This window comes from Canis lupus, chromosome 27 (assembly GCF_003254725.2).
Source record: "Canis lupus dingo isolate Sandy chromosome 27, ASM325472v2, whole genome shotgun sequence".
Lineage (NCBI taxonomy): Eukaryota > Metazoa > Chordata > Mammalia > Carnivora > Canidae > Canis > Canis lupus.
This window is the reverse complement of record NC_064269.1, coordinates 23,729,514-23,745,585: the sequence shown is the minus strand read 5'-3', so window position 1 is coordinate 23,745,585 and position 16,072 is coordinate 23,729,514. Positions and strand designations below refer to the sequence as shown.

At 34.4% G+C, this 16,072-nt stretch overlaps 1 protein-coding gene across 22 annotated transcripts in view; it reads right to left on the bottom strand.

Annotated features, from left to right (window-relative positions):
• The window catches only part of SOX5 (SRY-box transcription factor 5), a 1,002,640-nt gene that overhangs the window by 214,394 nt on the left and 772,174 nt on the right, over positions 1 to 16,072 (bottom strand). For all 22 annotated transcript variants that reach the window (XM_025455370.3, XM_035707446.2, XM_035707449.2 and 19 more), the window contains one exon: positions 5,816 to 5,902. In XM_025455370.3, coding sequence (XP_025311155.1) covers positions 5,816 to 5,902 — 87 coding nt within the window. The remainder of the gene's footprint in view (positions 1 to 5,815; positions 5,903 to 16,072) is intronic.

Below are 16,072 nucleotides of genomic sequence, written 5' to 3'. Positions count from 1 at the left end.
CGTGGAGCCTGCTTCTCCCTCTGCCTCTCTTGTCTCTGTCTCTGTCTCTCTCTCTGTTGTGTCTCTCATGAATAAATAAATAAAATCTTTAAAAAAATAAATGAGCAGATGAGGCAATAAACCGAAGGATAACTGATTTCTACAAGTTCTTGGAGGAATCACTGCAACAGGACATCAAAATTTTTTTTTTTTTAAACTATACCATGCTTCTTTAGTAAGAAAAATGATCCTTTAAAAGAGGAAAGGGTTTTAGGTTATTTCATCAGCTAACAGTTTGGAGAATGTAAGCTTTGGAGTTCATATCTATAAGAAAAAAATGTTTTAAAAATTATTTCAGGGGGATCCCTGGGTGGCTCAGGGGTTTGGCGCCTGCCTTTGGCCCAGGGCGCGATCCTGGAGTCCCAGGATCCAGTACCGCATCAGGCTCCCGGCATGGAGCTTGCTTCTCCCTCTGCCTGTGTCTCTGCCTCTCTCTCTCTCTCTCTCTCTCTCTCTCTGTGTGTGTCTATCATGAATAAATAAATAAATATTTTAAAAAATAAAAAAATAAAAAATTATTTCAATATTAGAATCTTTACATCCCTTGCACAAATGAATACTTACTAAATGAATGAGTATATTTTTAAATGTGAAAAAATGTTGAGGAAAACCTATTTTTATTTTCAAAAACAGAACCCAGATTTAATATGTAAAAGTATCTATTTAAAACATGCATTATTGGGGAACCTGGGTAGCTCAGTTTGGTTAAGTGTCTTTTTTTTTTTTTAAGATTTTATTTATTTATTCATGAAAGACACACAGAGAGAGGCAGAGACATAGGCAGAGGGAGAAGCAGGCTCCTTGTGGGGAGCCCAATGCAGGACTTGATCCCAGGACTCTGGGGTGATGACCTGAGCCAAAGTCAGATGCTCAACCACTGAGCCACCCAGGTGTTCCAGGTTAAGTGTTTTGACTTAAGTCATGATCTCATAGGTCATGGGATAAGCCCTGCATGGGGCTCTGCTCAGAGGGGAATCAGCTTGAAGATTCTCTCCCTCTGCCCCTTTCCCTACACGCACTCTATCTCTCCCTCAAATAAATAAATCTTTAAAAATTTTTAAAAATCGAAAATAAAACATGCATTATTAAGTACCTTCTTTAAAAGGTATATGAAACTTCTTAATTTGTGAACTGGATCATCAATCCAGAAGTCAATGAGATCCAGTGTCTGGCCATTCTCTTTTCATCACTTGCTGTGTTTATACACTGGCATAAGGCCTCTGGCATTCTGGGACAGAGCAAATTACCAATGTACAGAAAACATAAAGTCACTTTTTTGCTTTTACAGACCTTGCCAAACATTTAAAAACTTATATGCTGTGCATCAGTAGTCTTTCACTGGTTCTCATAAAGTAGTTTTACAAAAAGTGAAAACATTACTCATAAGCAACTACAAAGAATATAAAACAAGCTTAGTAGATTAAAAACATTAAACATTTACTTTATGTAGAAGTAAATGACTATATGTTATGTACCTTCCTCACAGCTGACTCTTGCACTGAACAAATTTCAGACGTAACGTTCCCTCAAAAAATAATCAACATTCCCAACCCCTTTATTAAAATGTCCAGATATATTTTTAGGCTAATGTACAAATGAAATAAGTTATAAAGTTATTATCAGCAAAGCATGTGATCCTCAAATAGTATTTTTTTTATTTTAAAAGAAAGGATTTGAAACTACTTTCAAAGTGATACAAACCCTTATATATCTAAACTGGGATTTTAGTTTCCATGTTCTAAATTTTAAAACACTGAGGATCCCTTACTAGATTTATTACCTGGGATCTGATTCTTATTCCATGCCTGCTTGTTTAAAAATTGTCTAACATTATTTAAACAGAATTATCTCTTTCAAGCCACACACTGAATCCACATGTCTCTTTTATTTCAAAATGTTATGTCACCTAACAGAAGATCTACTTTAACCCACATGTTGAATCTAAATAGCATGTCTTTATCATGAGTTCTAAGAGGCCAAAGTATTACTGAATGGGTTATTTCCTTGAACCTATTACTGGCATTCTAGAGCTGTTTGGTGTTTGCCTTTCTGTTCCATCTTCTAGAAAGAACAAAATTATAGCTCTCAAAAGAGCCATTTTTTTATTATACCAACCGCAGCTGGCATTTTTCTTAATACCAGATACAATACTTTGCTGGCCTAAATTACTGCATTCTGAGCAGGGTTAGAAAGGGTCTATGAGGGATACCAATGAGAAAGAAACCAGGCTTTAAAGAATTCTTTATACAAGGCAGGTGGAGAAACTGATTTGGGCTTATCTGTGTGACCTAGCCAGAAAACCTTTCAAACAATGCCCTGCTTTTCTAACTTTTTTTTTTTTTAAGATTTTATTTATTTATTCAGAAGAGACACAGAGAGAGGCAGAGACATAGGCAGAAGGAGAAGCAGGCTTCCTACTGGGAGTCTGATGTGGGACTCAATCCCAGGACCCTGGGATCACGACCTGAGCCAAAGGCAGATGCTCAACCACTGAGCCACCCAGGTGCTCCCCTGCTTTTTCTAACTTCACCAAGAGAGAATTATTTGCAAGAATTCTGCATGCAGATTTTTTTGTTACAATTCCACCAAAAATTTCAAGTCCATTAAATACAAATTCTGCAACGACTGTTTTGAAAAACAAAAGATATGTTTAGATTAGTCAGAGCTGCCATGGATCTCCAGATACTGTCCTCAGGTGAAGTGCCAATGCAATGACCTTCAGTGTAATAGAATTTCATGCTAGCTAAAACAACGTGTGACACTCCCAGTTGCCAACAGGAGTGCAGGCGCTGCTTTGTCCCCTTCTCAGTAACTATGAGGCTCCAAGAGGTATTTCTTCACCTTTCACACAACTGTTACTCAGTGCTTCTGCTATAGATAACAACAAAAGACTCTGTAAACTGAACAGTCGCACTAGATGTTGACTGGAGAAGAAGAAAGAAAGAATTTCTTCAGGCAGTTAATCAGTTTATACACCTATACTGATTGTTGGCTAAGCTTTTTTAGTCAAATGGTTTCGTTCTGCAAAGCTGGATCTAGTGTCCTTTTTGTATGTTTTTTAGAGGATTGTTTTGAATGTAACTTTAAAACCTAATTATTTCATATTTCCAAAGTACCAGACCATAAAATGGTATCAATTCTAACAGGCAAAATAATCTAACACGAAAAATAATTTTATGCTCTTAGAAGTGGGTGACCTTTACTAACCCATGTTGTCTCTTGAAAAATGAGATTGATTTTAAGTGAGTATGACAACTATTTATCGATAGCTAAAATATCCAAACCAAATGCTATTTATTCCTATTTTTTAAAGTTTATCATTTTCACTTTTTAAACAGTAATAGCAAGAAACACTTCTCTGAACTTTGCCAAGCTGTAATATTAACCTTTGTCCAAATGCTCTGAAAGTAATTCACATGCAGCAACCTAAAGCCGGCACTTAGGAACTGAGCTCTGCCCTCATTTGGCTATAGTTTTAGATATTCAAGAATGGATTCCACGTGCGCCTGTGTGTGCATGAGCCCCCCCATACCCCCCACTCATTGGCCTACAGGTTTCCTAGGACTAATTAAAAGTTAAATGAAAACTGAGCAGTGTAAACAGAAAAGTTTCGATTGACAAGACTTGGTAAATACTGTAAAGGCTATAAATGTGTTAACATATGCAAAGAGTATATTAAATATATTATTCCAAATTATCATTGATAAATCATCTAATAGTTGAATAAGTTCATATTTCCAGATTAAAAAATCTCTCATTCTTCCCTATCTCAACCCCAAACAGTGTGCATATACATAAGACTTACACCTTTATTTACTTCATTAAAAAAAAAAAAAAAAAATCTGCCAAACAGCTAAGCCATTGTTCTCACATAACTTCTTCTGAGGTGGCATGAAAACCACATTCCTGAGCATGGCATAATCATAGTGTCTGACCCCCCAAGAACCATTAAGTCAAATTCATTTACCCCCAGAGGGCTACACACTATTGTATCCTTTCCACTTTCTAGCCACCTATGAACAATGGAGAGTAATTGCAACTGTCACGGGCAGTCAGTAGAAAAAGTAAGCCAGAGATATTTTCCCAGTTTTCTGCCAAACCTATCCAAGCACCTAATAACCATGCCCCCAACAAAAGAAAGACCCACAGTTGCTTTTAAAATGCATCAGAAAACAGCTTTTTGAACAGTACCAAAGGACAATAACCAAACTTATGCTCTGAATGTGAAGCTTAAAAAACTCAAAATTAAAGACGGAAACTTCTTTTGACTGTACTACAGCTTCCTGAACTAACCCCACAGGCAAGCCTGAAAGGAGAGTGGAGCTGCTTTCCTCCAAGCTTATCATCACTGCTGTTGCTGCTTTTAAGTTTGACTTGTAAAGAAAACAAGGGAGGAAAAATGTCTGTCCTCCAATGGAATGAGATCACAAGGCTTGGAACAGGCAGTCTTCTCTGCTCTACTCTCAGTTATCACCTAGGTCAGAGGAGAATAAAGAACCTTGGAGAACACATCCTATATCTTGGGTACAAATGGGTTAAAATCCAACACAATAATATAAATGATCTGCTGCCTCAGAAAATAACATTCTCCGTTCTCTTTCAACTTGGCCTTCAAGCTCTTTAAGGCATATTAATTATTATCTGTTTGAATTTGACTCCATTAAAGATTTTGGTTACTGAATGTATTGATTAGCACTCATTCATTCTCCCACCACCAAATCATACTTAATCATAACCTGGATATATGTAACCTTCAAAGAGAATGGATAAAAAAGTGAAATAGTCCAGCATTTTCTGGAAGTTTCCAAATACTGAGATGCTAGTGTCCTGCCTTTTGGCAGAATGCTCCAATGCAGTAGAGCCATAAGAAAGACAATTGCCTTTTTCATTGGGAGAACACGTGCACATACATACATATGCAAAAAAAGTTATTTATACACATATTTCTACATGTATATTAATATAAATCTGCTGATATTTTAAATATATATTCAGCTTCTACCAAAAAATATAGAGTGATACATAACTATTTTAATATTGATGAATAAGTATTTTTTCTCAAAATTAATCCTTTAGAACTCAGAATCAAGTGTGCTATTGGCAACAAACAGAAAGCCATAGATTGCCTACTATGCTCTAAGAAAATACACTTTAAAATTAACTGAAATGACCATTTAATTCTATTTTTGTATGAGAAATTAAGCCCTCTCCCACTGTTAATAGTAAAAGTTTATTGAGATATGGATATTCAGTATCATGAAGTCCATATAGACTTTTTCTCTTAGTTGTATGTAATGTCTGATTCAAATAGAACCAAACCAAAAATGTTGCTCTTGTTAGTACAATACAACCTTTTATTAAGCTTTCTCCATTTATCATTTCTGGTTTTATATCTAGGGTATGTACATTCACACTTCTAATATGTAGAATGTATAAAATCATCTCGTAATAGGCAGTTTGTAATCCTGATATAGATATATCCTTACTTACAAGGTAAATCATTTATTTATTTTTTTAATCATGAAAACCACAGACTTTTGAAGATACGGTGGGGTTATTCTGTTAAAATAACATTCCATTTATCTAATAAGGCACCAACAAAGAGAAAATAAGAATCCCGATACATCCACTTTCAAACTAGGAAGAAAAACAACAAAAACAGAGAATGCATGAGGCAGAGAGGGTTCGGGAGAGAAGCACTTTATCACAGTTAATATTTCAACATATAAACTTCATTTTCATACATTTTGGATCAAAATAATCGCAAATATATTACCTTTTATTTCACCAAAGTTCCCTGATCCCATTGCAAGAAGTTTGTCTTTCCAGTCCTTTGAGAGTAGCTTTTCAATACTGGGGGTTTCTAAGTAAAGAAAAAAAAAAATGTAAGCAAATCAACATGACTATCTTTACAATGAAGCTCATTAAAAGTCTATCTGCTAAAAATAAGGCCATCCCTATCCGGGCCCCAGTTCATAATGACTTCATCAACAAACTGATAACAGGGGGGAAAAAAAGAATGTGTTTTATCACCTGCTGTTTCAAAATCATTAGCTTTTTCCTCTTGCGGAACAAAGCCGTACTAATTCTTTATGACAATGGGTACATATAAACCTGCAGTTCATTGTTTTTCAATTTGGTGAACAAATTCCTGCTATAATAGATGCTTGTCAATTTCAGGGTGTTAGTCTGCAGTCAAAAAATAATTATGTTGATAAAATGCAGAGCAAAAAAAAAAAGGCAAAGAATTAGCTCTTAAATCTGCTACATGTAATTATATCCCTCTGTGTGTTTACAATTACATCCACTTTATAATATGTGTTTAACATCGTATGGTGGTAAGCACACTGTGGAAAGATTTGCCAGTACCGTGAACATTAAAAAAAAAAAAAAAAAAAGTTGGTATAAAAGAAGCTTTACAAAGATTACAAAATCTAGAAAAGTGAGTAATGCCTATAATGGAAACCTATTATTTGCTTATTTCGGATTTGTCTTACATTCTTTTAAAAAGCCCAGTATTGAGACAGGGCACATATATTTGAAAGAGCAAGGTTATGCTTTAGTCTGATATTTGTTTCTATATATCACATGGTTTTTGACCTCTTCTTTTGTGTTGAATTTTAATGTATAAGTAAACATAAATGCTAATAAAACTCCCAAACATTAAACTCAATTCCAAACAATGTAATTGTATATTCTTGTCAGCATTTAGATGGGTACACAATTACAATGGCTTTCAATCCCACGATTAGCACTGCATTCAGTTAGAAAATGGAGTGTACTAAAAGATAAGTGTCCCAGTATGCTCCATCTAAATAACAATACCCACACTTATTATCTGGATCTAAGACATACACTGCCATTCTCCACATTGGTGTTTATGTGTATTTGTGTTTGTTCAGACATTTGTTTACCCCCTACTAGGAGCATAAAGGGAGTACATGTTAACTTATCAAAGGGACCGTCTGGCCTACAGACCATAAGATTATTAGAAACTGGTTCATTTTCCCCACAGTAAAATGCATTTTAAGGCATCATCACCATCTTTGGCTAATGCTATCTACTTTTCTCAGGTCTCCATCTTACAGCTATTGGCTATCAGAGTCACAAAGCCTGTGAGTTTTCAACAAAGTGGAGGTGAAATTTTCTTGGAAAAACTGTGAAAATATGGAATGTCTTTTTTTTTTTTTCAGATGTCAAAAACTTCTGGAAAGTAAAATGGTGAAAAGCTCTGAATGATTACTGCTTAACAATCTATAGTCTATACATATGCTGCAAATACACACACATACACATATGCACCTATCACAATTACTGTGTACACATTTACTAAGGAATTTACGATGGGATGTGTAAGATATATTTTTTCCCTTTGTAACAAAATATTTCCATTTCTTGCATTTTAAGGAAGAAAGAGCCTAAGAAATTAATTTTACCTTTTCTTAAAATATCCCTATTTCTGTTCCATACTGGTTTTGAAAATGGTAATGACAATTCTGAGTAATAAGATGAATTAAATCTCTTCTTACTGTAATCAATATTTCTGTTCATTGAGGCTTAAAAAGTAACTTTAAAATACTTCTGCAAGGATTTCCAATGTTTCTGCATTCCCAGTAAACACTTCATGAGCGAAATCATTTTTAAACCTTATCAGAGTAGGTCAAACAAACACCACTGTTTCTTTTTTCCAGCACTCCACAAAAATTCTTGAGTAGCATGTAAACAGGGCACAGCCAATACGGTATTTGCAATAGAGTACTGTCAGTCATTAAAAGCTAACAAACCTTTGCAAAGCAGGAATGCAGCAATAGAAATCCATTGTGCACTAACAATAGGCCCCTGAACCTCCCGGCACCAAAAGCAGACCATTTTACTTTTAAGGCTATTGTCTGCAAAGTCCATGACAAAGCTTTTCCCCTGCAGCTAGACAAAATATTCACTGTAGTGTGCTCATAAAGAAACAGAAGTCTTCTGTCTAAGTTGCAGAGTTAAAGTAACAGCCGCCAGATTTCTGAAACCTGCAGAACATTCCTGGCCTCTTTATTAACTTACATAAAGATATAAGGCTCCTATACAAAGCCACTTTTTTTTTTTCCCCAAGTACCTGACTTTGAATATCCACAACAGAAAAATGAATACCTTCTTTAAGACCAAGTAATTTGGAAGTTGTAAAATCAGAAACATATCTAACTCGGGGTTGTCAAGTCTGTGGATGAATAAAGACACTAATATTTGCAATTTGGATGAGGTATATACTTTAAATTCAGATTCAATAAACATTTATTGAGCAACCTATGTGCCAGGAACTATGCTGGATGCTTTTACCTGTCTGTATTCTCTCATTTAATCAGAGCAAATACCTGACGACTCAGACTGTGTTATTATATCCATAACACAGTTTAAAAACAAAAGCAAAAAGAAAAAAAAAAAGCACTTGTCTGAGGTTTCACAAAATGTAATGGGCAGAGTTGACTTTTGAAGTCAGGTTTTGTTTTGGTTTGTTTTGTATTTTTTGCCTACAAATTCTGAACTCTCTTGTCAACAATGAAATGATAATGATAGCTACTATTTTGAGGGCTAAGTGCTAAGCAGTGTACCAGGTCCTTTACATGTGGTATCTCAAACTTCTCATAATAATCTTCTGAATTAGGTATTTCCCTAAGCTTTGGTTTCTTAAGTGGTAAACAAATGCCTCAATATCTAATTCAGAAGATTATTTTGAGAAGTTGCCCATGGGGAGCTTAAGTTCAACCTACTGGATCCCAATGTTAGGGGGACCAAAAGCATATCATTTCACCCACTTCACCTCTCTATCTGAACTACTATACAATAAAGAGCTTTAAGGAAATCCACATCCAGTATTCCTCCAATGGCTAGTGTTCTACTTTTTCTCCAGTTGTAGTTCATGAAGAAGTGGTTAAGAAATGCTTTCACAATGGATCCTAATAATGATGGTTAATGATGAGTTCACAACGGTCCTACTGAACTACTGAATGCACAGCTTACAATGACTGAATTTCTCTGAAAATGGTAAAGAACCGAGAGAATATAAATGACTAGAACTGTAAAAGACCAAATGGCAAAATCCCAATATTTATAATACACCTGTTCATTAAATGTGTGAATGTGATTAAAGTGAAATTTGACACAATTATATAAGTGTTGCTTCGGTGTTTATGGACTAAAAAAGATAGTACTTATCTATTAAATATTCCATTTTCTAACATGAATGTTATTTTTTAAAATATGTGTAGAGATGTATTTTATACTGTGAGTATGTATAGAATGTTTATGGACATCTTTATTTTCCAAAAGTTCAAATTCTGGATTACCCATTATTTTCACATTAAGATGTGCCACAGTTTTACTATAAGCCCTTTAAAGATTCTCCTGAGAGTTCTCTCCAACACTGAAGTATCACAATTACCACTGAAATAAAAACTAGTACTCCCTATGTTAAAATAAGTGTGAGAGATAATAGTAGCTCTTATTATTTGCATAGCATTTCAGTTTATATAATTGCTGTCAGATACAACAATGTTATCAATGAATGGTATGCATTGTTATTACATCCGTTTTGCAGATGAGAAAACTAAGGCTCAGGGGGATGCTTTACCCAGCATCAGCTAGCCAGAAAGTACAACAGAGGGATACACAATCAGGGCCTCTTAATTCAGGGATCTGTTTCTTTAGGGGAAAGATAAATTCGTACATATTTTAAAATAAAAAATAAAATAAATGGTAAGAAATAAGTGATAAGATAAATTAGAGGGTGATGACATATATCAGTCAATCTATTAATATTAAGATGACTCTAATTGGATTACTTTGTCTCTTTCTGCCATCAAGACCCTTTTGATTGTTTGCTTGATTTTCCCTCCTCACCCTTGCCTCTTTTGCTCACATATGTTTCTTCACATCAATGCCTATGGCAATCCCCACCAGTGAATGCCCCCCCCAACTGTGCCAGCCATTGTTACAACAGCATCCTGCCTCTTTAGGGCCTGTTCATTCCCTATAACTCTCACTCCTTTTTCCCTTCAGTGCCAAACACTCTTAAGACTGACTCCCTCATCTGGAACAATGAGACCTAGAGACTCATGCCAACATATTGTAATTCTCCAACAAGCTGCCAGTGCCAAGAATTAAACCACATTCGCTCCAGTGCAGTAGCTTTACACACAAGCTCAGGTTTTTGCTTTGTGTTTATGTAGGTTTTTTCCCTTAATCTCCCTTGAGCTGCAATGGCAGAGCTCATTGAAAAATTGAACAAGCAAAAAATACGTATATGTAATATCTGACTTTTTAAACAAAGTCCCCAGAATTAGGTCTTACCAAATCTACCTCTGTGTATACTTTAATTTTGTAGCTTAAACTGAGCTGTGTTATTCATGACATGTGATAGGATGCACATTTAGGGATGGGAGTTGTCTTTTGGAAGGAACAACAGTATGTCTAAACTTCAAAATATAGCAATACCTCTTCAAAGTCAAGAAATAAAAGCATATGAGGATCATTCACATAATAGAATCAGAATGTTAAATGTGGAAGGATCTTTAGATATCATTTAGATAAGCATTTCATAAAAGTAATCTACTAAGTATAACACATTGGACATAAATGGTACACAAATCCTTTGGTTACATAAAATCAAGACAAAATAAGCATTCCATTGTCATGTTAATCTAATTACATTACACAAATTTACATTTTGTTTCTACAAGATTTAGATCTATTTATGGGCTAAGAGGCTGCCAATCTTTAAGTGAGTTATGGATTACATAGTATTATTTAAATATTTAACCAAGAAAATCAGTGTTGGGAGGACTGTTTCGTTTAATACAATTTGGGAAATAAATGGTCTAGACCAATTTCTTCATTTTACAGACTGACACTATAAATGAAGGTTTAAATATGCCTTAAGATCGTAAATCTAATTAATGATAAAGGTAGGACCTGAAGCCTAACTCCTAATTCAGTGTTTTTTTTTTAATACGCCATACACAATAACAAGTTCCTTTAATAGTCAAGCTTTTCAAAAATGAAATATTAGTCCAGTCTTATTTGCCTCATCTAGTTTTAAACAATTATTAATGATAGTTGATCTGGGTGACTGATCTCTGAATTAGGTATCCTTAACTCAATATTCTACCCTTGCAAACTTTTATTTGATGGCCAACATAAAGCTGAAGAATAAACACAAGTTATTCTTGTGTTTATGAAAAATATATTTTTCTTCAAAAAGCTAATTACAATTCAATGTGCTGTTATTTAATTATTCAATACTGACAATAAGATTATTTTTGAGGGGGAAGATTGAGCTAAATCTGGAAATTATTTTTTTTAAATCTGGAACTCATGTACCCATGAGTTTAATTAATGTTGACAATATGCACAGGCCTAGGCAATATTTTGGGGCAAATATTAAATAATGTAATGGAAGTAATGTGAAACTTCTATATATCTGGAAAGTTATTTGTCCACTAAAGACCACAGGGCCTTGTAATATTCCTATTATCCAAGCACTACAGCTAGTCTGCCCCTGAAAATGTCAAGTTTTTCTAGGAAACATTAAAAAATAATACATACAACAACACACAAGAGGAACACATCTGAAATTCCAAAGCATTAGAATTTCAATAGCCCTCATTTTTATATGTAATTATCCTAAAGTGAATTAAGCTCTACAAATACTTTACTTTTAGTGGTGCCAAAATACTTGTTTGTTTCCACTTGAAAGTTAATAAGAGCTTGTTAACAGAAAGAAAAAAAAATTGGCGTGCTGACTCAAGTTTTAAAATGTTTAATGTGCAATCAGTTTTTGGAATATTGCAATATTTAAATCAATACTTACAAGCTTAAAATTTCTCGTTGCACAAGCTGAAACCAGTAACACACCTGCCCAGTTATACTCAATCTTATACCACATTTTAGAAGAGTATGTTTTTCATCACATGATTAAACATGCCATAATCAATATGATATAATTGCTATATCTCAATGACTTTGGGTTTACTCCTCACAAGATGGCTCTATATTTTCTATACAAAAAATAATGCCATTAAAAGAGAGACATATGAGGCTATATTGCTTAATCTACTCCATAGCTCAGAAAGTTGAGTATATTTCTATGCAAAACTTTGTTTTGTCCTCATTTCAAAATTTAGATGCCAGCAAAATAACATAAATAATTTGGGGGCAACATTTCAAAAAATCATTGCTAAGAGGTAAAATCTCACTTATGTTGTGCTACTAAACATTTAAAAAAGCCTTAATGTCATACAACCTGACTCCATCACTTACTAGTTTTGTGACCTTTGGCAAGTAGATTAACCTCGGTTTGCTTCAACTGACTCATCTGTAAATGGGAATAATAATTGCACTTATCAATGTGATTCTCAAAATAAATAAAGGAGATAATTTAGGTAAAGCTCTTAAAACACCACTGGGCACACAGTAACACTTAAAAATTTACTAACCCTACAACTGCAACTTAATATACAATAACCCCAAAGAACTATTTCAAAGATCAAATGAAATATATACACATGTGCTTCATTTTGCCCATTACCAAAATGACCCAGAATTCAAAAACCTCATGAAGAGCTAATAGTTCTGTCTCTACATTTTTATGATAATGACCCATAATCCTTATTTTCATTGATTCCTATGAATTTTTTAGTTGGTTCATGCCAATAAACATAATATAGAAAAAAGGTGAGTATTGTTTTTTTAATATTTATTTATTTATTTTTAATTTTTTTTTAAATTTATTTATGATAGTCACAGAGAGAGAGAGAGAGGCAGAGACATAGGCAGAGGGAGAAGCAGGCTCCATGCACCGGGAGCCCGATGTGGGATTTGATCCCAGGTCTCCAGGATCGCGCCCTGGGCCAAAGGCAGGCGCCAAACCGCTGCGCCACCCAGGGGTCCCCTTATTTATTTATTTATTATTTATTTATTTATTCACAAGAGACACACAGAGAGAAATAGAGGAAGAGACACAGGCAGAGGGAGAAGCAGGCTCCATGCCTCGCCCGACGTGGGACTCGATCCCGGTCCCCAGGATCACGCCCTGGGCTGAAGGCAGCACTAAGCCACTGAACCACCAGGGCTGCCCAAAAGGTGAGTATTGCGAGGGACAAGGATAGTTATCACTTCCATTGCTGAATTGCCCCATAACAGCACAGATACACAAAAATACTCAACTTATCTTTGTCTGATTTTTTTTTTTTTTTTCTTCCTAACTTTCCATAGGCTCTATTACATTCTCAACAATGGCTAACGCTTTTAAGTCAGTGCTGTTGACAAGTGAAAGGGAACGACAAATAGCTTTGTAGTGCTCTTTTCCCAGGGTCACTCAACTAGCGGTAATAGTTATTATTTTTATTTATTAGCTCTGTAGCCCTGTCCTCTATCATGGCTAACTCACCCCAACCCCCATGACAGCAAAAGCATTTTAACTTTTAATAAAAATGAGAGACTGCAGCAGTCCTTGTGTGAGGCTTTTTCAGCAAAGTGCACAGCTAATGAATATTGTCCATTTGTATCCAAATAATTTATGAGTCAGCAAAGTGTGGGTGGGGAAACATGAATTAAGTTGTAGTCATTAGTTACAATAAGAGGTATGACAATGGAGAATAGGAGGAAGCAAAGGGGTTACTAAGGCAAGATGGGTAGAATAGAAAAGCAAAAGTAATTTGATAGAAAGAAATCTGAAAGGAAGGTTTTCATGAATATCACTTAGTAGTTAACTTTAAAAAGTTAAAGCATTTCCAATAAAAATTTTTGTGTCTATTTCTTTCTATTATATTCATCAAATGACCAACTTTTCAGACACCAATTACAATAAAACTTATTCTCCATACATTTTATATGAAATACTATTTTCCCAACTGTTAGTATGTGAGATAGAGGAAGAAAAAAAAATAGAAGACAAATCATAAGAATTAATCATAGCAAAAGGTATATGAGAACCAGGAATCTTTAACATAAAGTCTTAATTTCACAAGACTTACAAACAGGAGTTTCAGATAGTTTAAACATATCACAGCTTAGTAAAGATAAGAATGCAGAGCTCTAAGCAAATTATATATGCCTACTGTTATACTTAAGAAAAGAATTACCTAAATATGTATTTGAATTATAAATGAAGCAATTATCTTACTATAAAAGAGTGTATTCACATAATCAGCCATTTAATTAGATATCTACGTCCATGATGAAAATGAAAATTAATAATCATATTTGTACAATTTTGTTGTTAAAATTGTGAAAGTGGGTGGTAAGGATGATAAAGGAGATACAAAAAGCATAGAAATAAAAAACCACTTAACATACATTAGAATAAGAATTCCAATACTTTAAAAATATGACAGAATGTTTTACCACTGGAAGTGAGAATTAAAGCGCATACAGCCTGATGCTAAACCACTACACATCCTGAATCTTCTCTATCACAACATATGTGAAAACAAATCGCAATCTCAGCTTGCCAGATGCCTGAAAAGATATGAACAATAAAAACTGACATGATTCATATGATAAATCAGAGACTGTGATATGCAGGTAGTTGAACAGTTGAGCTCTAGAGCTACTTACAATTCAAATTATATTTTTATGTTCTAATACATAGCATTGGATTTTAAAATTAAGAAGAATATCCCCTGATTTGCTTAAAATCATGTATCTAAATTTACACATATCCTTCTCAACCAAAGTAGTCCATCTGCCTTAACAACTTGTTATATTTGGTCTTTCATAACCTTTCATGGATTTTGGATCGTGTCATTTTTAGAGTAATTTTAGATGAGAAAATACAATACTTTTATTTGCAGAATGGCATTTAATGTTCACAAGCTTAGACACCATCTAATCAACAATGAAAGCTACAGTCCTGTGTTAGCTATGATATGCTGTGTGACTCACCCTCACAGATGCAAAAGAGCTAACTAAACAAAATCAACCTGTAAGAGTTCTCTTTAAGAAGAACTTTCATTTCAGAACTAGCAAGTAAAAAAAAAAAAGTAAACAGGAAGCAAATAACAAAACAAAGTCTAGATAACTAGAAAAAGGAAGAAGTATAGTTTGCTTTCCACTTTTTTTCTATCACCAGACACTTAGCATTCTCAATGTTAAAGTCGGTGGGTATAAAATGGGCATGGAGAATCTATTGGTATATTCATTTAATTCTTAACTGAATGAATGTACAAAATGATCATCTTTGCTTTTAGTGGCATAATGTACTATTAGAGCTATCAGACTACTTTTTAAAAATTGGATACTGCCCTTTTCATTACTTCACACAATTCACATATGTACATACACACAGAAGATCGGAAGGCGTTTTACTCTATTCATTTAGTTAACATCATCTACTAAGCTGCTTCAAAGCACAGTGAGGAGCACTAAGTTATGGCCTCTGTGTCTCAAGAAATTCACTATCTCTTGGGAAAGAGTGTCCAGCGAGCAGACACTAAACCTTTGACTCAAATTGTTATGGTGTCACTAAGTTTTTCTTTTATTGTTTCATGTATTGAAGTAAAAACAAAGAGCACATGCCGTATTTTAATTATTACATTAACAAATGGTAAATAAAATGTGCCAAGAGACTTTTCTAAATGTTACTTTTGTAGTATTACCATAAAGAGTTCTAAAATAGTCTACTGTTTATCAATCAAACCAGCTGTAAAAAATTCTCCTAAGCAATACTTTCCAAAAATGAGGCCAATTTCTCTTGTCTGTAATTAGGAAAATAATATTAATTAAGTCACACTATCAATATAAAGTTAAAAGATAAGTATATGGATAAGAATAAGAATGGATTAATTCAACAAAGAGTAAGTACTATATATTTTTGCAGGCATGGAGATATTAACAGGAGCAAAACAGAAGTGGACCCTATCCACTTCAAGTTCGTAGTCATAGGGAAGCTTCTTTAAATCCAAGATTCCAGGGCCATTGGAGAATCTGGATCTTTATGTCTTGGTTGTGTCCCAAGAATGTGCACTATCCCAAGACTTGAGGTAATTTT